This window comes from Oratosquilla oratoria, chromosome 8, assembly GCF_046742065.1.
Source record: "Oratosquilla oratoria isolate Oo_2021 chromosome 8, ASM4674206v1, whole genome shotgun sequence".
NCBI classification, from domain to species: Eukaryota; Metazoa; Arthropoda; class Malacostraca; order Stomatopoda; family Squillidae; genus Oratosquilla; species Oratosquilla oratoria.
In genome coordinates, this window is record NC_134784.1 from 24,204,606 (window position 1) to 24,225,842 (window position 21,237).

Consider the following 21,237-nt stretch of genomic DNA (forward strand, 5'->3'; position numbering starts at 1 on the left):
GCCGAAGACTTTGTCATCCTGCGTGATGGTCCTTCCGTTGTAAGTCGCAGGATTGAAGTTTGTCGAGAAGAGGTTCCTTCGGTAGATGGTATGCTGGCCTTCGTCCACGACGCCTGCGGGTTAACGCATGGGGGGTTATGTATTGCTGTTAGACTTTTTTGACAAGTTAGAGAATTGATACGTGTGTGTGCGTGCGTGCGTGCGTTAATGTGTGTGTGTGTGTGTGTGTGTGTGTGTGTGTGTGTGTGTGTGTGTGTGTGTGTGTGTGTGTGTGTGTGTGTGTGTGTGTGATAATAACATTTTAATTTATTTTCTAGAATACTAGAAACTGCTTCTGGTATTCGGAGTTTTGTAAACTTTGATGACTCTCTTTCGCCATGTAAAGGAAGCAGAGGGGGTAAACCATCTTCGACTTTCGAGCCCTGCTGCTGTGGAGGTGCTGTGACTTGCTGCATTGCTTCTGACCCGGGCAGTGGGTGGGAGGGAAGGCCAGGAATGGCCTTTCATCCAGAAGGAGCTAAGACAAGAGAGAGAGAGAGAGAGAGAGAGAGAGAGAGAGAGAGAGAGGAAGAAGGTGCTGGATGGTTGGGTGAATACCTTGGGTGTTTCCCCCCATTTTAAGAGAGAATGATCCTTTTGGTCAATACAAGAGATCAACAAAATTTCAGAAGCTCTCTTTCCGAAAAACAACAACAACAACAGAGATTTCTGAAGAGACTGAAGAGCGAGTACCTCTTTTATCTGAATACATACAGACAGATTTCTGAATTTCAGGGAAACTGAATAAGAAACTCGAATTGTATCTGGACCAGCGTTTCTCAGCCAGGGCTCCCCGGAACCCTAAGGTTCCGCAAAAGGTCCCTAAGGGTTCCGCGAGAACAAGTGAGATAAGCTAATGCACTTTTGATTTTCTATTTAATTTCATATACGTAATATAATTAAACACGCACGACATATTCTTGGTTGTTGTAATAATGTAATATGGACATCATCCTACCTATCAAACCTATTATTACGATGAAAATAAAATGAGAAAGAAGATATGGTATATGTTTTTCTTTATGCGTATGGGTTCCTTGATACATGCAATTTATTTTAAAGGTATGGTATAAAAAAAAATTCTTTTTCTTTTTTGCGTAGTGGTTCCTTGATACATGCGATTTATTTTAAAGGTTACGCAAGGGTACAAAGGTTGAGAAACGCTGAATTCTGGAGACTTACTTGGGCCAACGGAGCGATACCCAACGTTGTCCTCCACCAGAAGATTGTTGGTCCCGTAGACCCCGAAGGCCGAGTTATGATTTAAGACAAAAGTCGAACTTCTGACGTAGGACGGCCCGGAGGAGACGTCTCCGAGGTTGTAGAAGACCAGGGCGAAGCGAGGGTCGTTGTGATCGGTCCAGCCCAACTGACCCATATTCAGGAACTGAACGTTCTCCAGTTGCGCGGAGCCTGGTAAAAGATGAGTACGATGACATTTGAGCTCATGGGGAAGCCGGTTATAAATACATACATACATACACTGAATGGTCCCCAGTACACAGTGAACATTGAACAGTGAATCAAACCATAGCGTAATGGTTTAAGTCACTGTTCACTTGTTACGTCTCAGCTGGGTTCGAGTCCCTGGCTTGACTACGTATCAGTTTCCGTATATGCTTCCGTCGAGCTACTTGTCAGTCTCGATCGTGATGGCATGGAATTAAAGTGAAAAATCAATATGGTTGAAAAAGATGAATACACACACACATACATACATACATACATACATATTGAAGAAGGTGGAAAAAAGAAGACACGGGTCTAGCTCCGAGTTAATTCCTGACCGGTTTCGCTTTACGCTTCTTCAGGAATAAACCCGTGTCTTCTTTTTCCACCTTTAACTTGTCACAATGTCTCAACATATATACATACCTCGATGAACTGAGACTCTTAACAACTCTCCTCAGACCTCAAGGATTCTCAACCTCCTTACTTATGGATATCTGTTTTTTAATCACCCCATCAACACTAAACTGTATCACTAAATCTACAAATTCCCACTAGTCTTCTGTTTGGGGTCTAACTTGTGGACCTCTGTGGGTCAACCAGTGGTCCATGAACCGTAAGTTGTGATTCACTGTTTTAAGTGTTAGCTAGAATAAAACAACAACAACAACAACAACAACTAAGAGTTCAGTCAATGCTAAAAGAGATAGTCAACATGTATATATATATATATATATATATATATATATATATATATATATATATATGTATATATATGTATGAGAAATCACATAAACTCGTGATGTCTGAGGATGTCTGAATAGACGAAAGCGCTTGGTCATCAGTTTTTCTTTTTCCTTGGTGGTTTTTCCGCATATATATATATATATATATATATATATATATATATATATATATATATATATATATATATATTGAGACAGATGTTTTGACTCTGTACACACCACGATGATCATGTGGCATGAAACGCGCATGATGTCGCTCACGACCTGACGAGTCTCTGACAGTGTGACCCTGCTTGACCCGACCTAAGCTAATCCAGTGCAATTGTGTAATTACGCACCACGGGTGACTACCCACGCGGTATATATATATCGGCTCCTGCCGCATGTAAAACCATTTCACTCGTACCTTACAATAAAGGAGACGAACTCACCAAAATCTGTTTCTCTTCTCACACTAGCATCGCCACAACTCTTTCGGTCCTAGTAGCTCCTCTAATCCGAACAAAATCTTCTGACGTTAACCAGAAAAAATAATGTAAAGATTTCCAACAGGAACGAAAGGGTTAGAGCGACTTTCTCCTTTTTTAGTCGAACAAAACCTTTCGGTGTTCTTCACCCGAGTTCGAGACGGACTCGTGACCATACGGGTCCTCGAACTCACGAATTCTCCCGAAGTCATGAAGAAGAGGAACTTCCCCTGCAGGTCCCTGAACTCCTAAGAGCTTCCTGAAGGAGGAACTTCTCACTTTTGTAGGTTACCCAAAGAGGAATTCCTCCTGTAGGTCCGCGAACTCCCGAACTCCCAAGAAACTCCTGAAGAACCTCCTGTAGATCCCCGAACTCCCAATAACCTTCTGAAGGTCCCCGAACTCCCAGAGCCTCCTGAAGGAGGACCTTCTCACCTTTGTAGGTTACCCCGTCGGCAGTGAACTGCGACACAAGAAGTCGACCTCCAAGGCCCTCTTGACTGAGGTTGGCATAGTCTTGGCCCTCGATGACGATGTTACGGGTCATAAGAGCGACCTCCCCTGCCATGGTGTAGGAGAAGCTCCCGTCGGAGGTTGTGTGGGTCACACCTGAAGAAGGAAAAAAGGAGGATCATCAGCGTTTCCCGTGGGAGTACGCCTCAGGGTGAGGGCATTGAAAACCAAGCTAAGTACCGGTTAAATTTTATTCTATTTTTTCATCTTATTTGATCTAATTATCCATCTTTTTTCTTGATCTATTTAAGCTGTAGGCTTCCAAGAACCGAAGAAAATTTCTGGGATAAAAAATAAAGGTTCCAAGCTGTTAATTGCTCTAGTCTAGGCCCATGAACCTGCCTTCCCCCTGAATGAAATAGTTAACGTTAACCAGAAGGAACTATAGAAGTATACAACCAAGTTGATGGATTAATGTAATCTTTCTGAAGAAATACTCCAGTCAGAAAAAAAAAAATCACAAAAGCTCTTCGATGTGTTTCATCCTACCCCACTAATACTTTTCATCACAGATTATCTTCTTTGAGAGACCTTAGTGGTTCCAGAATGAATAAGCTCGCATGACGCCAACCAGAACTCCATAATACAACACTGAGTCTCAGGAGTTGAGGAACGCCTCCAAAAAGCACTCATGAGAAAGTTCTTACCAAGATGGTCATACTCCAGGGCGGAGTCCAAGGTAAGGACGAGCCCGTCTGAGCTTATGTTGGCCACATTTCGAACTTCTGACTTGACCCCGCGGTGTGTTGGTGTAAGGAGGACCTGTAAACATAGGGCAAGTCAGTACCAAATGGGCGCTGCACGTGTGTGGACCCATCTACCACAACAATACTGCAGCAACATTACCGCAACGACAGCTTTTTGTTGTATTACCCACTTCCTTGTGAGTTTCCTGAAGAACCCTCTGTAGATCCCCGAACTCCCAAGAACCTTCTAAAGGTCCCCGAATTCCCAGAGGTACCAAGACAATACTACAGCAACATTACCGCAACGACAGCGTTTTGTCGCATTACCCACTTCCTTGTGAGTTTCCTGAAGAACCTTTTGTAGATCCCCGAACTCCCAAGAACCTTCTAAAGGTCCCCGAATTCCTAGAGGTACCAAAACAATACTACAGCAACATTACCGCAACGACAGCGTTTTGTCGCATTACCCATTTCCTTGTGACTTTCATGTTGTATCGGTGTTGCAAGTGTGCCAGTCAAGCTACCAAAACACTACTACAGCAACATTACCGCAACGACAGTAGTTTGTTGCGTTACCCATTGCCTTGTGAGTTTCATGTTGCATATCATTGCTCTCACAACTCTGTTGGTGGTCATGTGGCAACATTACTTCAACTATTTATGCATAAGTGAGCTTAAGGCTTTTGCAGTCCCTCTGACAATGTTGTAACAGCACAGCCATGTTGCATAGCTTTGCATGTTTGCTAAGTTGTATGTATGTATACATGCATGTATGTATGCATTTATGTATCTATTTGTGTATGCATGCATTTATGTATTATGTACTCATATATGCATGTATACATTTACTTATGTACTGTATATATACATGCATGTATGTTTTTTGTACAAATATGTATATTTGTGGATTCATGTATGAATGTATATATGTATGCATGAATGTATATATTCTTCGCATTCCTTGAAGCCTTTCCAAGTAAGCAGAAATAACGTTGAGATTAAAAAATGGAAGGAGGGGGAAGGGGGGAGGATGAGAATGAGGTGGAGGGGAAGATGTCCCTAATGCAGATCTCTGTACCTGTTTTCCCATCCAGTCTGTGGACACGGGATCCTCTAGTGTGACCTGGGTTGACCCAGCCTCGGCCGTGGCTCCCAGCTTGACCCAGGTTGCGCTGACGCTTTGCCCGTGCATGTAGAGGTCCCCAAACATGGCTAAAAGAGACGAGAGGTTGAATGAGACACAAAAATTCGTGGTACAAATCAGTGGTTCCCAAACTGTGGTACGCCTATTACTGACCGTACTCTAAGGCCTTAGAGGTGGTATGCAAGCACCTTCGTGATTATGATCGATTTGCAGTTGTTGGACATTTAGTTACCAACAACTAAAAATACTTCGCGTAGCGGCCCACTGGCACAGCCATTTCCACACCTGTCTCCGAAGTGTGAAAGTGTGTCTTTGCTATTGGTCCACCTGTGTGTTCTACTTAAGAATGAATTGATATTTGACCGAAATGTCCTTTTTCTGAAACCAGGTGGTACGCGGTGATGGTACAAGACCACGTGGTACTCAATCAGAAAAAAAGTTTAGGAACCACTGGTACAAAGGACTGCAAAAGGAATACTAAGGAGATGGAAAAAAGCAACAGACTTATTGCTCCTTAAGGGGATGCTTGAGAATTTAGAGCAGGGGTTCTTAACCTTTTTTCTCCAATTCCCCACTTTTTAGTGAGCCAACTCTCCATTTCCCACCACAGCATCGGTGACAACAAGAAGACACCAGAAATAAACAAAAAGAAACAAAAACACATCGATTAAAAAAAAAAAAAAAGACAGTGGTTCTTCTGTCCGACCGGTCATTCCCCACTTGGCAACTCCGCCATTCCCCACCAGTGGGGAATTCCCCACAGGTTAAGAACCACTGATTTAGAGGGTCTGTAAACAGTGGAAAAGGATTAGAATCGATGTAAATGTATGAATTCACGATGACGAGAAATAAGTTAGATTGGGGTTGGACTCCATATATCTATCTAATTTTTTTTTTTTTTTTTTTTTTTTTAAGTATCAATTATATTCGAACTTACAACATGAACAGGTAGCTTGTTCCAAACATTTGCAATGCAGTTAAATGTTTTTTCTTATATTCATGGGTGCTTGATCTCTCTCTCTCTCTCTCTCACGCACACACACACACACACACACACACACACACACACACACACACACACACACACACACACACACACACACACACACACACACACACACACACACACACACACACACACACACACACACACACACACGTACATACATACACATATACATACATACAGGCATACATACATGCATATGTACACAAACATATACATACATAGATACATACATACATACATACATACATACATACATACATAAATACATACATACATACATACATACATACATACATACGCATAAATTTTACAAGGCACACGTGAATCACAAATATGCAGAATCCACTGGGAAGAGGAAAAACACACGGAGTCCAAGCGCTTTCGTGTTATATCTAAATTATCAAGGAATACCTTGTATTCCTTGATAATGTGAATATATCACGAAAGCGCTCGGACTCCGTGTGTTTTTCCTCTTCCTAGTGGACTCTGCATATACATACATACATACATACATATACGTGCTTTCCATTCAGCGAGTCTCAAAGGAAATGACTGATCGTTGATACATACCTAAAGCCTTCCAGCCGATACTAATCCCGCCATCCACTGGCGGCATTTCTTCATTATTGGGATCAGTCATGTCAAGCGAACCGTGGAGAACCAACCTTAGGTTGTGTGTGAAAGGCACTGATGAGTTCCGACCCGCGACCAGACAGCCGCCCTGGGAGGTGGAGGGGGGCAAATGAGTTTAGAATCAGTAATAGGGGGTTTACAGACACGTGTTTAAAGTGATGTGTGAACGTGTGAACGGGGTATTTGGTTGTCGAACACGTTGTTTAAACCCCAAATACCCCGTTCACACATTCACACATCACTTTAAACACGTGTCTGTCTGTCTGTCGAACCGCGTTCGACGAACCGTTACACCGTGTCAACCCCCTCTTACACTCGACGCGAGTCCTCTCGCGCGAGTCTGCAGGTCCACGAACTCCCGAACTCCCGAACTCCCAGGAAATTCCTGAAGGACCTCTTGTAGGTCCCCGAACTCCCAGAGTCTCCTGAAGGAGGACCTTCTCATCTTTATAGGTTACCCCAAGAGAAATTCCTCCTGTAGATCCACGAACTCCCGAACTTCCAGGGAACTCCAGAAGAACCTCCTGTAGATCCCCGAACTCCCAAGAACCTTCTGAAGGTCCCCGAACTCCCAGAGACTCCTGAAGGAGGACCTTATTACCTTTGCAGGTTACTCCGTCAATAATGAACTGCAACACAAGAACTCGACTTCCAAGGCTGAGGTGCACTTGGGTAAACCTGGAAGTGCACGCGACTAAATGAACACACACACACACACACACACACACACACACACACACACACACACACACACACACACACATACACACACGCAAGCTGGCACAGAAACCTATGCAATGTATCTTTATAACATATCTATACATTAGGAAGGTTTAATGTAGTAGCACATTTGTAAAATAAGACTTATTGATCCACTATCGGAGAATGAGATAAGATGGACAGAAAAGCTGTATATTTCGATTACTATCTGTGGTCCTCTTCAGCAGATAGTGGTCGAAATATACAAATTTTTCTGTCCATCATATCTCATTCTCTGACAGTGAGTCAAGTCTTATATCTATACATTGATATATAAATGCCAAACCGACATCACCAAAGCAAGAAAACACTACTTTTTCTCAACCTACAGCAAGATCCCTATTTACAGTCAGATGCAAATGCACCTCCACTTACGAACCTTCGACTTACAAACTTTCAGACATACGAACGAAGCCTCAATCCTGCTTTACCAGTTTCAGAGGTAAGAAATCCCACATGAAAAGTATTAGTATTACAATTTACTCTTGCTTTATGTATCATTAGTAATATGTTTCTAGATAATAAACATGTATTGACTTTATATCAAACTTGTGCACGTAGATTTGAGTACCTTAAGAATTATATTGAATAACGACTTACGAACATTTGGAATTAGAAACGGGCTCTCGGAATGTAACTCGTTCGCAATGCGAAGCGTGTATTCTATAAGCGTTGGACGATTGCCTTTTTTTTTTTTTTTTTTTTTTTTTTTTTTTTAAGGAGTATACCTGAACGTAGATGATATAAGCTTGGAAGGTATGGTTCATCGTGTCTTCAAATTCCAAACAACCATAGAGGATCACCCTTCCCAGCAATGGAGTTTCTGTATCTACAAGAAGTGAAACACCTGTGAAGGAAGAGAGGAAGGATTAATATCACTCCGAGGAAAACATAAGAACATAAGAATGAAGGTGACTGCAAGAGACCATAGGGCCTACATTAGGCAGTTCCATGTCCCTTACCACCTGTCAGCCCTATCCATAAAATAATTTAATCTACTCTTAAGACGACCAAATGTTTCCGCGCTCGCTACATTGTTGCCAAGTCTATTCCATTCATAAACCCCTCAGTTGGTAAACCAGTTTTCATAAACCCTTCAGTTGGTAAACCAGTTTTTACCCATTCCCTTCTTGAGCCTAACGGTATTCTTAAAAAAATCTTTCCTTATATAAATCTTTCCTTATATAAATCTTACATAAATCCTTGGAAGGGAAACAAATGTTTAAGAATACCATTGTAAGAATCTTATGGTTGTATTCTTAAAAAAAAAAAAAAAAAATATATATATATATATATATATATATATATCCTTATATAAATCTTTCCTTATATAAACCTTATATAAATCCTTGGAGGGGAAAGATTTTTTTTAAGAATACCACCGCAAATTTGTCCAATTCAAATGTCCAATAGTCCTGGCCTGGTGTCTCAATACGATGACCTTGCTTTGTTAAACCCTTTGGAGATTTGAATGCCTCAATTCGGTCATCTACAGACCTTTCGGGATGATGATGCTGTCTCCCTCAAGAGGCAGATGGTAGGTGCCCTCCTCAGGGTGCCCTCCACTCCCCACGGGCATGTTACTCCATGTCTCGTTGTCCGACCACCGAAGTACGACGTCTGGGACTTCGGGGGGAGGCGTGGGAGGACTGCAGTCTTCGTAGAAGCACCTGGAGGGAACAGAATGTGGGGTCTTGGTGATATAATACAAGAGAAGAGCTTTTTCGTGAAGAGTACGATGACATCTTTTGGCAAAGAAGGAGGAGGAGGAGGAGGAAGAGGAGGAGGAGGAGGAGGAAGAAGGTGGAGAAGGAGGAGAAAGAGGAGGAAAAGGAGGAGGAGGAGGAGAGGAAGGCGAGAAAAAGATGAAGAAGAAGGTGGAGAAGGAGGAGAAAGAGGAGGAAAAGGAGGAGGAGGAGGAGAGGAAGGCGAGAAAAAGATGAAGGTGGAGAAGGAGAAAGAGGAGGAAAAGGAGGAGGAGGAAGAGGAAGGCGTGAAAAAGATGAAGAAGAAGAAGAAGAAGAAGAAGAAGAAGAAGAAGAAGAAGAAGAAGGTGAGGAGTATACACCAAGAGGCGCTGAGTAGCTGCGGCCGAAGCCTTCACTTTTGTCCTATTATGGGTTTCTTGGGAATAGGAAAGTAGTGCGGGACTCGAACCCGCGACTTAGAAGATACGAGACGCACATGCATCCGATTATGCGTGAAGCAATGCAGTAAGACACTGCACTTCCACAGCAGGGCCCGGTAGCCGAATATGGTTTACCCCCTCGGATTCCTTTACATGGCGGTCCTCCCACATTATTTCCTCTCAAGGAAATAAAGAAGACGAGGGGAATGCCCTTCGGGTGGCGTCAGTTGATCAATTTAATCTCAATAACAATTGTAAAAGGTAAAGGAAGAAAATGGCGACGGGGCTACTGTATATTTACATGAAATCTGATGTAATTATAGAACAAATATATGGCAACATCGGTGACGAAATATTTCTGCCAGCTGAAGATAAATAGAGAAGGGACTTTTACTCACCTGAACACTTGGAAATCTATTTGCTTGGCAATTCCTTTTTGGAATTCGTCAGACGAGCTACTATGTTGTGAGGTCCCGTCGTTTGTTGTTACTAAAAAGTAAAACGAAGATGCAAGGTTGGTTAATGGCTGTGTGAGAACAGGAGCCTGTGGCTCATATATTTCCATAACTTTTACCTTATTTGTTCGTAAGACAATCAATTGACGGATTTTAACTACACACACACACACACACACACACACACACACACACACACACACACACACACACACACATGGCGCTGTGGTTAGAGCTCTGGCCTGCCACTACGGAGGTCCGGGTTCGACCCTCGCCCGGGGCTGAAATAATATCAGTATCGCAGCGCTGAGGGGTGTTACTCCAACTCTCGTGGGCGGGGAGTTGGGGGTGTGTGTGTGTGCAAGGTCATAGCATTACCCATAGATCGGACCTACGAGCTCTGAGCTCTCTTCCAGGAGGGAAATAGCTGTCGATCACGAGTCCAACACGTGATCCAAAGACCAAGTGAATACACACACACACACACACACACACACACACACACACACACACACACAGACCTCGTGATCCAGTGGTTAGAGTTCCCGCTTGCCACTTAGGCGGTCCGGGTTCGAATCTTGCCCAGGGCTGAAATAATTTCAGTATCGCAGTGCTGCGGGTTGTTACTCCAACTCTCGTGGGCGGGGAGTTGGATGGTGTGTGCGTGTAAGGTCACAGCATTACTCATAGATTGGTCATATATGAGCTCTGAGCTCTCTTTCGGGAGGGAAATAGCTGTCGATCACGAGTCCAACACGTGATCCAAGGCCATGGTGAATACACACATACACGCACGCGCATCCAACTCCTTACCCACCAGAGCTGGAGTACCGGCGATGCTGAAATTTTCACCCCTGGCGAGATTCGAACTCGGATCGCTGAATGAGCGGTCGAGAGCAGTGCCACCACGCCATCGAGACGCGTGTATGTGTTTGTGTGTATATCAAACTTACCTATATAAGTCACAGTGTTGGTGGAGTTATCGAAGAAGAAGTTTCCATTGCTAGATGTGGTTAGGTCCGGAAGTTGATCTAAACTAGTTTGATCTTTCCCTTTGATTGTGCTGGAATGGAAGGGAATAGATTAATCAACGGCCTTCAAGTAACCGGCAACGGTCACTGAGTGGGTCCAAAGGTTACTAATGTTTGCAAGGTCAAAGTGATGATTTGACAATTTTTCGTTCCCTCGGCTGAGTCAATGTAGTTGTTAGTACTGTAGATTCAGTATTATAAGAAGTTATTATTTTTTTTTTTTGGAGGGGGGGTTGGAAGGGGGCATCAGAGCCCAAAGTAAAAGTTCTTAGCCCTTATTAAAAGGAAATCAAGCCGGAAGACCCAAAATGGGCTTCCAGAACTGACTGGCCTTCCAGATTGACGACATAAGGCTTTCGGATCTGGAAGGCCCAATGTAAACAAAAAGAACCTGACGATGTAAAGAGTTCTGAGTAACAAAACCTTCCCCATTCTCTTCCCCTCTCTCCCTTCCCTCCCGCCCTCTCTCTCTCTCTCTCTCTCTCTCTCTTTCTCTCTCTCTCTCTCTCTCTCTCTCTTTCTCTCTCTTTCTCTCTCTCTCTCTCTCTCTCTCTCTCAGCTTACCTAAAGCCATCTGGAGTTTGAAGAAATGTGTGTTTAAAGCGAATAAAGTCGCTATCGGTCAGAAGCTCGACCGTCGCCTTGTAAGATATGTTGGTGATCTGCAAGACACAAATGACATGGGTGAAGAGGGTTCAAATTCACACCAATTTCGTCAATGAAATATGTTCAAATTCACACCAATTTCGTCAATATAACGTTTTCAAATTCACACCAATTTCGTCAATATAACTTGTTCAAATTCGCAATTTCTTCCATGGAGTTGGTTCAAATTCACACCAGTTTCGTCAATTAAATTTTTTAAATTCACACTGATTTCGCCAGTGGAAATTGCTCAAATTCACACCAATTTCGTCTATGAAAATCTTTCAAATCCACAATTTCGTCCATTGAATTTAAGATTCCCATAAACTTCGTCCACTGAATTTGTTATGATACGCACAAACCTCGTCTATGAAATTTGTTAAAATTCAGTCCAGTTTCGTCAAAGTAGCTTGATCAAATTCACGCAGATTTCGTCAATTGAAGTTGTTTAAATACACACGGAAACAAAACGACCTTTTGTTGTTTAAGTGACTGTAATGTGCAAATCATTTGGTGTATTGGGTATATGTTAACTTAAGCAATTTTCATTATCGAGGACGAAAAGTGGCGATTTCTCTCCAACACCGGGAAAAAAAAAAAAAAAAAACTTTAGCACGCATACTAAACCGCAAAGCCCAGAGCTCACCTTAAAACAAAAACCATTAAATCTCCAACTTTTGTATAACCATTGGTAACCTTATGCTACGCTTTGCAGCGGATTGGTGCCCTTATAAGAGGGGAAAGTGGAGAGGGGCCATGCACGTATGTAGGCTTATGATTAATTTTACTCATTTGACTCGCGAGAAAATGTTGTAGATTTGGCTGATTTTGCCAAATACACTTATATATATATATATATATATATATATATATATATATATATATATATATATATATATATATATATATATATATATATATATATATGTACATATATTCAATAAAAGAAACTACCCCTATATTGCCGTTGGCGATTACCTGAAGGTCGCGGGTTTTATACAAGAGAGAGCAGGGGCGACGGATTGACTACTTTGCTCCATTGAGGTCCCTTAATGTGAATGAAATATTTTCAAGATACCAAACATCAGCTCCTTTTTCTCACCAAAGACTTAAAAATAAATGAATAAATAAAAAAGAATGACAACAATTCAACCAATCAGCAACTACTTCAGGGTAGAGGAGCGGGGATAGAGGAGGATAAGTTGGTGTCGTTGTCGTTCTTGAAATGGTGACCTTACCTGCGAGTTTTCGAAAAATTCCACATCGTATGTTCCCCCCGAGACGAGCACCGCCATCCATCCTGGACCTTGGATTCTTTTCTCCATATAAGGAGCTCTGATCTTCTTACCGTTCTCGTCCGTTAAGACGACGTCAACTCCTTGCAGAGACTTCGGGGAAATGGATTTCCCGTCGAGAGTCCAACGGAGGAACCTCAAGGGTGGCTGGCAGACGGCCCCAGGTACCTGGACAAGAAGGAGAGGTGAGGCAGAAGCTTCGTGAGTGTTATAAGGTCATCTACGAAGTCGGTTTTGATTTGGTGTGGAGGGTCTACATTCAAGTTTACTTGCAGTAAAGCAGTTGTTTCCAACCACTGCAGGATGCCGTGGGATCAACTGAGGGTGCCGCCGCCAAAATTGAGGGTAAAAATAATTTTCGTGTTACCGACTCTGTCATCCATTTTTGTTCATTAAAGCAGCATCAGTGTAAAGATGAGTATTTTCATATTATCCAGGGACAAAATTTTGTTACGCTGATGTTGAATCAACAAAATACTGACATACTAGAATTTAGATTTTCTAATAAGGGTGCAGGGGAGTTCTGAAAGGCCTGGCAAAGGGGCCTCAAGCCAGAAAGGGTTGGGAACCAGTGCAGTAAAGGATCTAATTCGGGAGATTTTAAGTGTAAGAAGGAAATATGCAAGAACCGGTTAACCAATGGAATGGTTAACGAATGAAATAGACTTAGTAACCATGTAGTGAGTGCTGAAACTATTGGTCGTTTTAATAGAAGGTTAGATCACTTATATGAATGGGGATGCCAGGTGGTAATGGACATGGAACTGCTTAGTGTAGGCCTTATGGTCTCTTGCAGTCTCTTTCATTCTTATGTTATTATTATCTTTTATACACATTCAGATTAATATAAGACACGGGAGCAGAAATGTGGTAACATGGTATCCCTCCCATATCCGAACTAACTGGGTCACTGGGCGTTCGGATACGCGAGGTGAAACCATCCCCATCACCCAGTCTCCATTCCACAGCTCTAGGGAATAAACATGATATGCAATACATGTAGATACCGTTCGGATAACGGCAAAGGTCGCACGACGGGAGTGATTTCCTGCAAGGGTCTGTGCTTACCTCGGGATTGATGGAAAATTCTGGTACATCAGTGGTGCAAGAGTCATTGGGGAGAATTGCCACACTTGGCAACACAATGCCCCCTGCGATTCCTGAGAAGGATCCGTCGAGGTCCTTCACGATGGTATCCGATTCCCATTTGAATTTAATCTAGAAGGAAAGAGGATCATAAAGGATCTAACGAACTTAACGAATATAACGAATTTAACGAACTTAACGAATTTAACGAACTTAACTAATATAATGAATTTAACTAACTTAACGAATATAACGAATTTAACGAACTTAACTAATATAACGAATTTAATAAACCCGATTAAACTAACTCGATCTCAACTAAAGTAACTAATTTAACTAACTTGATTAACATAACTGTCCAAAATTAAATCAATTTAACGAATTTAACGGTCAGATTATTTCAAGTGTGTTGGACAACGAAGAAGCAACTAATTTAACTAACTTAATTAACATAACTATATAAACTAAATTAATTTAACGAATTTAACGGTCAGGTTATTTCAAATGTGTTGGACAGCGAAACAGCTACTAATTTAACTAACTTGATTAACATAACTATCTAAACTAAATTAATTTAACAAATTTAACGGTAAGGTTACTTCAACTATGTTGAACAGCGAAACTATCCATTTTCAAATCCCATCAACCTTCTCATCTCTATTGGGAGGTGCAACCCTGAAGGGCTGACACTCGGTCACCGGACTACTTCAACTGTATTTCTTACACTTTTGTTTACACATGGAGAGCTGACAACCGGTGACTGATCCCCCTCTCCCTACCACTTTGGGAGCAATCCCACACTAACAAAACACAGTCATCAGTACGAAATTTCCCCCCAGTGAGATCTGTGGGTGGTACCGAGAACCGTTGCCAGCCACAATGGGGCTGCGGGTTTTACCCACTGGAAGCAACAGAACCTGAAATAGTGGACAAAGTCCAGTACAAGACACCAATTGGAAAGAGTGACCATGTACTCATCGAAACTGTACTAAAGGAAGAAATAGACATGGAGAGGAACGAAAAGCATAGGAAAGGAAGATTGATGTACAAATTTCCGCAAGGGATGTACTAACCAACTGGTTTGTGTTGTTTAATGTTACGTTCTTGATCGTGATCGAATAGCCCCCCGACTTTTCTTTGCACTGGGAGCAGGTCCCCAAGGCCGTGCAAGTGCCTGTGTCGAACCCGGCGAAGGTGACTCCCTCGATGTAGAATGCCTCCTTCTTCGGGGAAACGATCCCACTGCCGTTACATCCCTCGGGAGTGAGAGCAGAGGCTCCCACGACGACACTGTTCGAGACCCCTAAAAGGAGTTTATGAAGGATTACAAAGGATCCGAGGTACTTGGAAAGAGGACTTTTTGGTCCATGTCGAGGTGGTCGGTATTGACATTGATGTAATAAGAGAAGTTTATGAAGGATTACAAAGGGTCGTGGTACTTAGAAAGAGGACTTTTTGGTCCATGTCGCAGTAGTCAGTGTTGAGGAAGAGGGACACATGCAGGAGAACAGACCCAAGAAGACCCATATGGTACTTACCGGAACGCAGGTTCTCGGAGAAGTCTCCAAAGGCCTCAACGAACTCGATGCCGGCAAGCAAGTTGTCGAGAGCCTTGAATTCACTGAACTCGATCCGTGTTCCAGAGACGAGTTCGGCGCCCCGCTCTGTCCTCCAGACGGTAAAGCTTTCGAAAAGAGCTTTGATACGTCTCCCCGAGCAGACGCTCTCCCTTGGGTGGTAGCCATCCATCGAGAAGACCCAAAGACCATACCTGTGGTACCAAGACAGAGAAAAGTACCAACACATAAGAACCATCCATCGAGAAGACCCAAAGACCATACCTGTGGTACCAAGACAGAGAAAAGTACCAACACATAAGAACATAAGAATGAGAGAGACTCCAAGAGACCCGTAAAGCCTACACTAAGCAGTTCCATGATCCTTACTACCTATCATCCCCATCCATAAAGTTATCTAACCTTCTTTTAAAACAACTAATAGTTTCAGCTCCCACTCTATGGCTACTAAGCTTATTCCATTGGTTAACCACAGATCCAAATCACGGGCCCTTCTCAATCCAAGAACCTTAACCAAATCTTACCTGCCCTGGGAATGGGCTGTGTTCTTACTAAACTTGCCCATGCGTTCATTGTTGGGGCAATACGAAGTTGTGGCGGATGGTCCGGAAGGATGCTTTTCCAAACGGTACCAAAACCCGAAGTGTGTTCCTCCTGCTGCGGTGTTGCCATACAAATCGTTGTTTGGGTTTACCATCTGTGAATTCCATAGACGCATGTTAGTCGCAGCTAAAGGTTTCGATTTAATTAACAGCGAGCACCGGCTTCGCCGTCCCGGCTACGTCCGGAGTGCGTGACCTCCGGGGGGGGGGGTTGCGCCCAGGCCTATGATCTTTGTTATACGTTTGGATGGGAAGTAAAGGAAAATGGGAAAAACACGCCTTTTAATGAACAGAAAAGGCCTAACATGAGTCTGGCATTATTTGTAATGACTTCGACGTCATCGTTGTCAGTATTGTCGTCATCTTCCTTGTCATTTGAACAACTCTTCCCGAATGCCCCCAAAACCCTTGTGACATGGTGTGGCATCAAGATTATCCCTAAAAGTGTCCACTTTCCATTAGACAATCCAGACTCTTCGAAAACCTAGATTTCTCACAGAATTGAAGAAAAAAATAGATGAATTGGCACTAAACAGACGATTCTATTCAGCTGAGAGTAAATCCAACTTCGTGAAAGGATTAAGTGTTGTTTAAGTATAGATGTCATTTACTAAGGTTGAATGTGGTTAAGTGTGGTTGAGTGTAGGCAAGTATGATTAAATGTGACTAAGCGTAGTTAAGGTTAAGTGTAATTAAGTATGGTTTGGTGTGGTAAATGTGACTAAGTGTGACTTGAGTGTGATCTAGTGTGAGTTAGTGTAACCCTCATACAAACCCAGAATCCCGCAGGTGTGACGTCAACACTGAGGAGCGAGGAGGAGGACCGGGTGTAAACTGCCAGGTTATACCGAATGATATTGAACTGCTCCACGCCATCTTCAGTGAAGAACGCATGTCCGAAGTTGTCATAGGCTACGTTGTGTTCCACCAGCAAGTCGTTGACGTCGTGCATCGTCAGGGCACGGTTGAAGGTAGAATGGATGGAAGATCCTCGGACATAAGAGGCGTTCGTGGTTCCCACTAGGTGGTAGTGGATGGGGTAACGACCCAGCTGGAAAGCCTGGGGGGAGACATGGAACCCATTCGTTTTTAGGTCCTTGCCACTGACAGTTTTATACACTCATCGATTTGATTCACGCCTATAGAGCAGGGGTTCTCATTAGGGGGTGAAATTCACCCCCGGGGGGGGGAATTTTTGGGTTTTCTGGGGGTGAATTGTGACCACAGTAAGTTTACGGGATGAGGGAAGCAATTATAGGTTTTGGCCTATCTGGCCTGTCACCTGGGCTGGAATTATACCTAATCCATGTAAAATTGTAAACCGGAATGTATATATACTAATTTGGAAAAATTAAAAGGATTTTTTAGTAATATTTGCATATCATTCAGAATGCACCTTTTGAAACAATCTTGGAAAGGAGGGGGGAACGGCATTCTGGCAAATGGTGAAAGGGGTGCATGGGCCAAGCAAGGCTGAGAACCCCTGCTATAGAGAACCCAAACCCAACCCCCTTTTTGTGCAGTGAAAGAATTGTAGCGACACGGCACTCTCGACTTACCTGTCCTCCATAGCTGACTTCGGTGTAGGATATGCGTCCTATTGCTTCGTCTGTGTCAGGATCCCTTGGGGAAATCATAATAGTGACGCCAAACTGGTCAACCTTTGCCACGTCGAAGCACCCCTGCTCCGCGAACTGATCTAGAGGAGCAGATTAAAGGGCGTGGTCACTATATACACACTAGACAACAGCGGCGAGGTAACACACACACACACACACACAATCAACAATAGTTAACCATTATTCATTCGGTGGTTCATCCTTTCCCCCCCCCCTAATGGTCCAACTTTTAAGGTTCTATTAGTTTTTCTCCCAGAGCTTCCTACAACCTGACTTCTCGTAGGATGAACATAGAGAGAACAGGACCCCTTGACACGTCACTCCGTCCCACATAGTCTTTTTTTTTACGACACTTATGGAAAACACGGTGGCAGAATTCTTTCCTATTTCCTACCACAGACACCAGCCTAAACTGGTCTAGAGGAATGAATCAGAGGTCGTGATCACTGCAAACGCGACAGACAAGCACGACGAGGTAACACACGCCAACCGTACCATAAAAAAAAAACATTCTTGGCGATTTTATCATTATTATTATTATTATTATTATTATTATCATTATTATCATCATTATTATTATCATTATTATTATCATTATTATTATTATTATTATTATTATTATTATTATTATTATTATTATTATTATTATTATTATTATTATTATTATTATTATTATTATTATTATTATTACTATTATCATTATCATTATTTTCTTAACCATATACACCAACCTGAATTAGATTCTCCATCACATGTCGGAGCTGTTGCTGATGTGTCATAGTTAATGTTTCCCCGAACTTTGACATTCCTTGTCAGCAGCCCCACTTCCCCCCTGGTCTCAATAGTCCACTCGCCGAAGGTCTGTTCGATGGAGATGTGCTCATACTCGAGGGGGCGATCGAGTGTTACTTGATATCCATCTGGGGACACAGAGACGATGGTTCTCTTCTCGTTCTCGTTTTTGGTGAACCTGTGGAGATAGAGAAGATTTCCTTGAAGAAGATTCGTTATAGTGTATCGCCTTCGCTACCTTAAGGATGCCATGGAAATGAAGGAGATAACCTGGAGACAGCAAGAACAAGAGGGTGATCTTGTCTAGGACAGGAGAGTATCTCCACGGTTCGGGGGCAGTGTCACTATAAATACTTATGTGTAGGACTTTCTGCCACTAATGTAGCATGGTCACACCTCGAAGAATTCGTTTTCTGTAGCATTTGTGTACCATAAGTAATTTTTATTCATTAATATTGTCATCGCGCTGGAACTTGCATTATGGAAATATATCTTTATTAATATCATTATATCCCACATATAGATATGTAAATGTCTATAAATGTTAGTATTATTATTCTGTAAGGTTAGAATTGTAATACGTAAACCAAATTATTCGCGGTGCTCCTAAATATGTATTATGTCCTTCTTGCATAAAGAATTATGTTTCGCCGAGAAGACATCGGCTTTGCTCGCCTATACCACGCATTTTAATTCCAATAAACAAGTCTCGATAGAAATGGAATGTAATTAATACTATTCTCTTAGTGGCGAGTACTTTCACCAACTGTAGTAACATAACACTACATTAACATCTATGTACACAAGGGACACCCACTCCTTTCCAGTGCTGGCAAGGACGATCTGGTCTCCAACTTTCCAGGCGACTGGCTGCTTCAGGGTAATGGTAGAGTCTCCAGCAGCCGTAGTGGCCGCCAGGTGGGTCCAAGTCACAGGTATCGGGCGACCATGGAGGTCCAGTGTACCATTACGAACTGCAATAACCTGGTGGACATGATGAGGCAATACCCACACACATTAGTCATGAGTTTTGTAAATTAATCTTTAATCAATCCAATTATAAATTAATCTTTAATCAATCCAATCCGAGTATATTTTCTGATATATCACGGGTCAGATTCCAGTGTCCGAAATAGTACATACACATTTTTGTATTGGCTACGTTGAAGCAGCACACACAGACCAGGTATGGTTTTAGGTACATGTAATTTATATTCAAACACAATGAAGCTTATGGTGAAAATAAGCAAATCTAGCGGAATATGATGGATTGGAATACTAAGTGATTTTGTAAAATCTAATATGAACATTTAATTTTGTGTTAAAATATATCGTTGGTAATGGTTCCCTAATTACTCTACCTCACCCTGAATTCGGTTGCAAAGGTGCCACAGCAAAGGAATTACAAATTAAATGATACCAGTTGTTTGATTCTTATATCAAAGCTTGTGTGGGAGGCGATATTTGTCAAATGATGATATTACTATCAATGTTTAGAACTGTGTTTATTATCTTGAAAGGCTAAAACCCTCCCAGCTATTGTAATATTTTTTCTTTCTTTTTTGCAGTCCTTTTAACCATGTATATATATATATATATATATATATATATATATATATATATATATATATATATATATATATATATAATATATATATATATTGCTACACTACCTAGACCTGAACACCAAGGTCACTGAGGTCGAAAGGCTATAGAGGTATATAGGCTCTGATATAGAACATCGTTGTTACAAAGACCCTGTAGCTTTACCTTAGCTCCATACTGTGGAAGCTCGATTGACAGAGGGGATCCATGCATCTCAATGACTGCCTCGTTTTCGAAAGGTTCCTCTTCTGATCCGACGGAAAGTGACCCTCCATCGACAATCAGGATGTACTCGGCACGAAGGACAATTTCCTCAATAGCTTCCCTGTCGAACATCACGTGACCTGCAGGAGGGTGTGTGAATTAGACGCAAGGTTGACTCGAGCATGACCTAGAATGATTTCTTTTTCTCTAATAAAACTTGTGCATAAATATACTGTAAACTGAAACAAAGTATCATTTCTAACAACATCAGGTATTACACGATTGTTACTGTAGTTTTGTAACACTGTCCTAGATGAAATCACTACATAGAAGACACCGTGAACCTCATCCTATGAACCTCACCCTACACTGCCCTACTTTAGCCTTATCCATCTCTTTTTTGAGTGACTTGCGGGCCAATCCCTCGGCTGTTACCGGTTCCCTGGGGACTCCTGCAAGAGAGACCTAGGCCCATAGATTGATTGGTTGATATTCTAACATACTATAGACTGAGGGACCAATGACGGGTGCCTACTTGTATGTGGTGGTCTCCAAGATGGATAGCGGAAATAACCATTTCCAAAAATCGTCAACCCCCTTACCTTCCTCAGGAGGTAAGGCCCCGTGGGCTGATACTTGGTCTTCAGACTGGTCTATAAGATTTAGCTGTATTTCTTACTCTTTATCATCACACGTGGGGAGCGAGAAACAGGAGACTGATCTTCCGTCTATACGACTTTCAGTTGATGATAT

General features: G+C 42.3%; 1 protein-coding gene across 1 annotated transcript in view; it reads right to left on the minus strand.

Annotated features, from left to right (window-relative positions):
• Positions 1-21,237, minus strand: part of LOC143027645 (fibrocystin-L-like) — a 94,448-nt gene that overhangs the window by 23,298 nt on the left and 49,913 nt on the right. The window contains exons 39-59 of the mRNA XM_076189041.1: positions 20,446-20,624; positions 19,493-19,659; positions 18,615-18,853; positions 17,824-17,963; positions 17,040-17,324; positions 16,187-16,359; positions 15,624-15,856; positions 15,159-15,388; positions 14,068-14,217; positions 12,943-13,167; positions 11,624-11,721; positions 10,982-11,091; positions 9,972-10,062; positions 8,943-9,115; positions 8,174-8,292; positions 6,624-6,774; positions 4,979-5,112; positions 3,862-3,976; positions 3,137-3,310; positions 1,222-1,452; positions 1-113 (exon numbers count right to left, since the gene is read on the minus strand). The exon at positions 1-113 is cut by the window's left edge and continues 55 nt beyond it. Coding sequence (XP_076045156.1) covers positions 1-113; positions 1,222-1,452; positions 3,137-3,310; positions 3,862-3,976; positions 4,979-5,112; positions 6,624-6,774; positions 8,174-8,292; positions 8,943-9,115; positions 9,972-10,062; positions 10,982-11,091; positions 11,624-11,721; positions 12,943-13,167; positions 14,068-14,217; positions 15,159-15,388; positions 15,624-15,856; positions 16,187-16,359; positions 17,040-17,324; positions 17,824-17,963; positions 18,615-18,853; positions 19,493-19,659; positions 20,446-20,624 — 3,530 coding nt within the window. The remainder of the gene's footprint in view (positions 114-1,221; positions 1,453-3,136; positions 3,311-3,861; positions 3,977-4,978; positions 5,113-6,623; positions 6,775-8,173; positions 8,293-8,942; positions 9,116-9,971; positions 10,063-10,981; positions 11,092-11,623; positions 11,722-12,942; positions 13,168-14,067; positions 14,218-15,158; positions 15,389-15,623; positions 15,857-16,186; positions 16,360-17,039; positions 17,325-17,823; positions 17,964-18,614; positions 18,854-19,492; positions 19,660-20,445; positions 20,625-21,237) is intronic.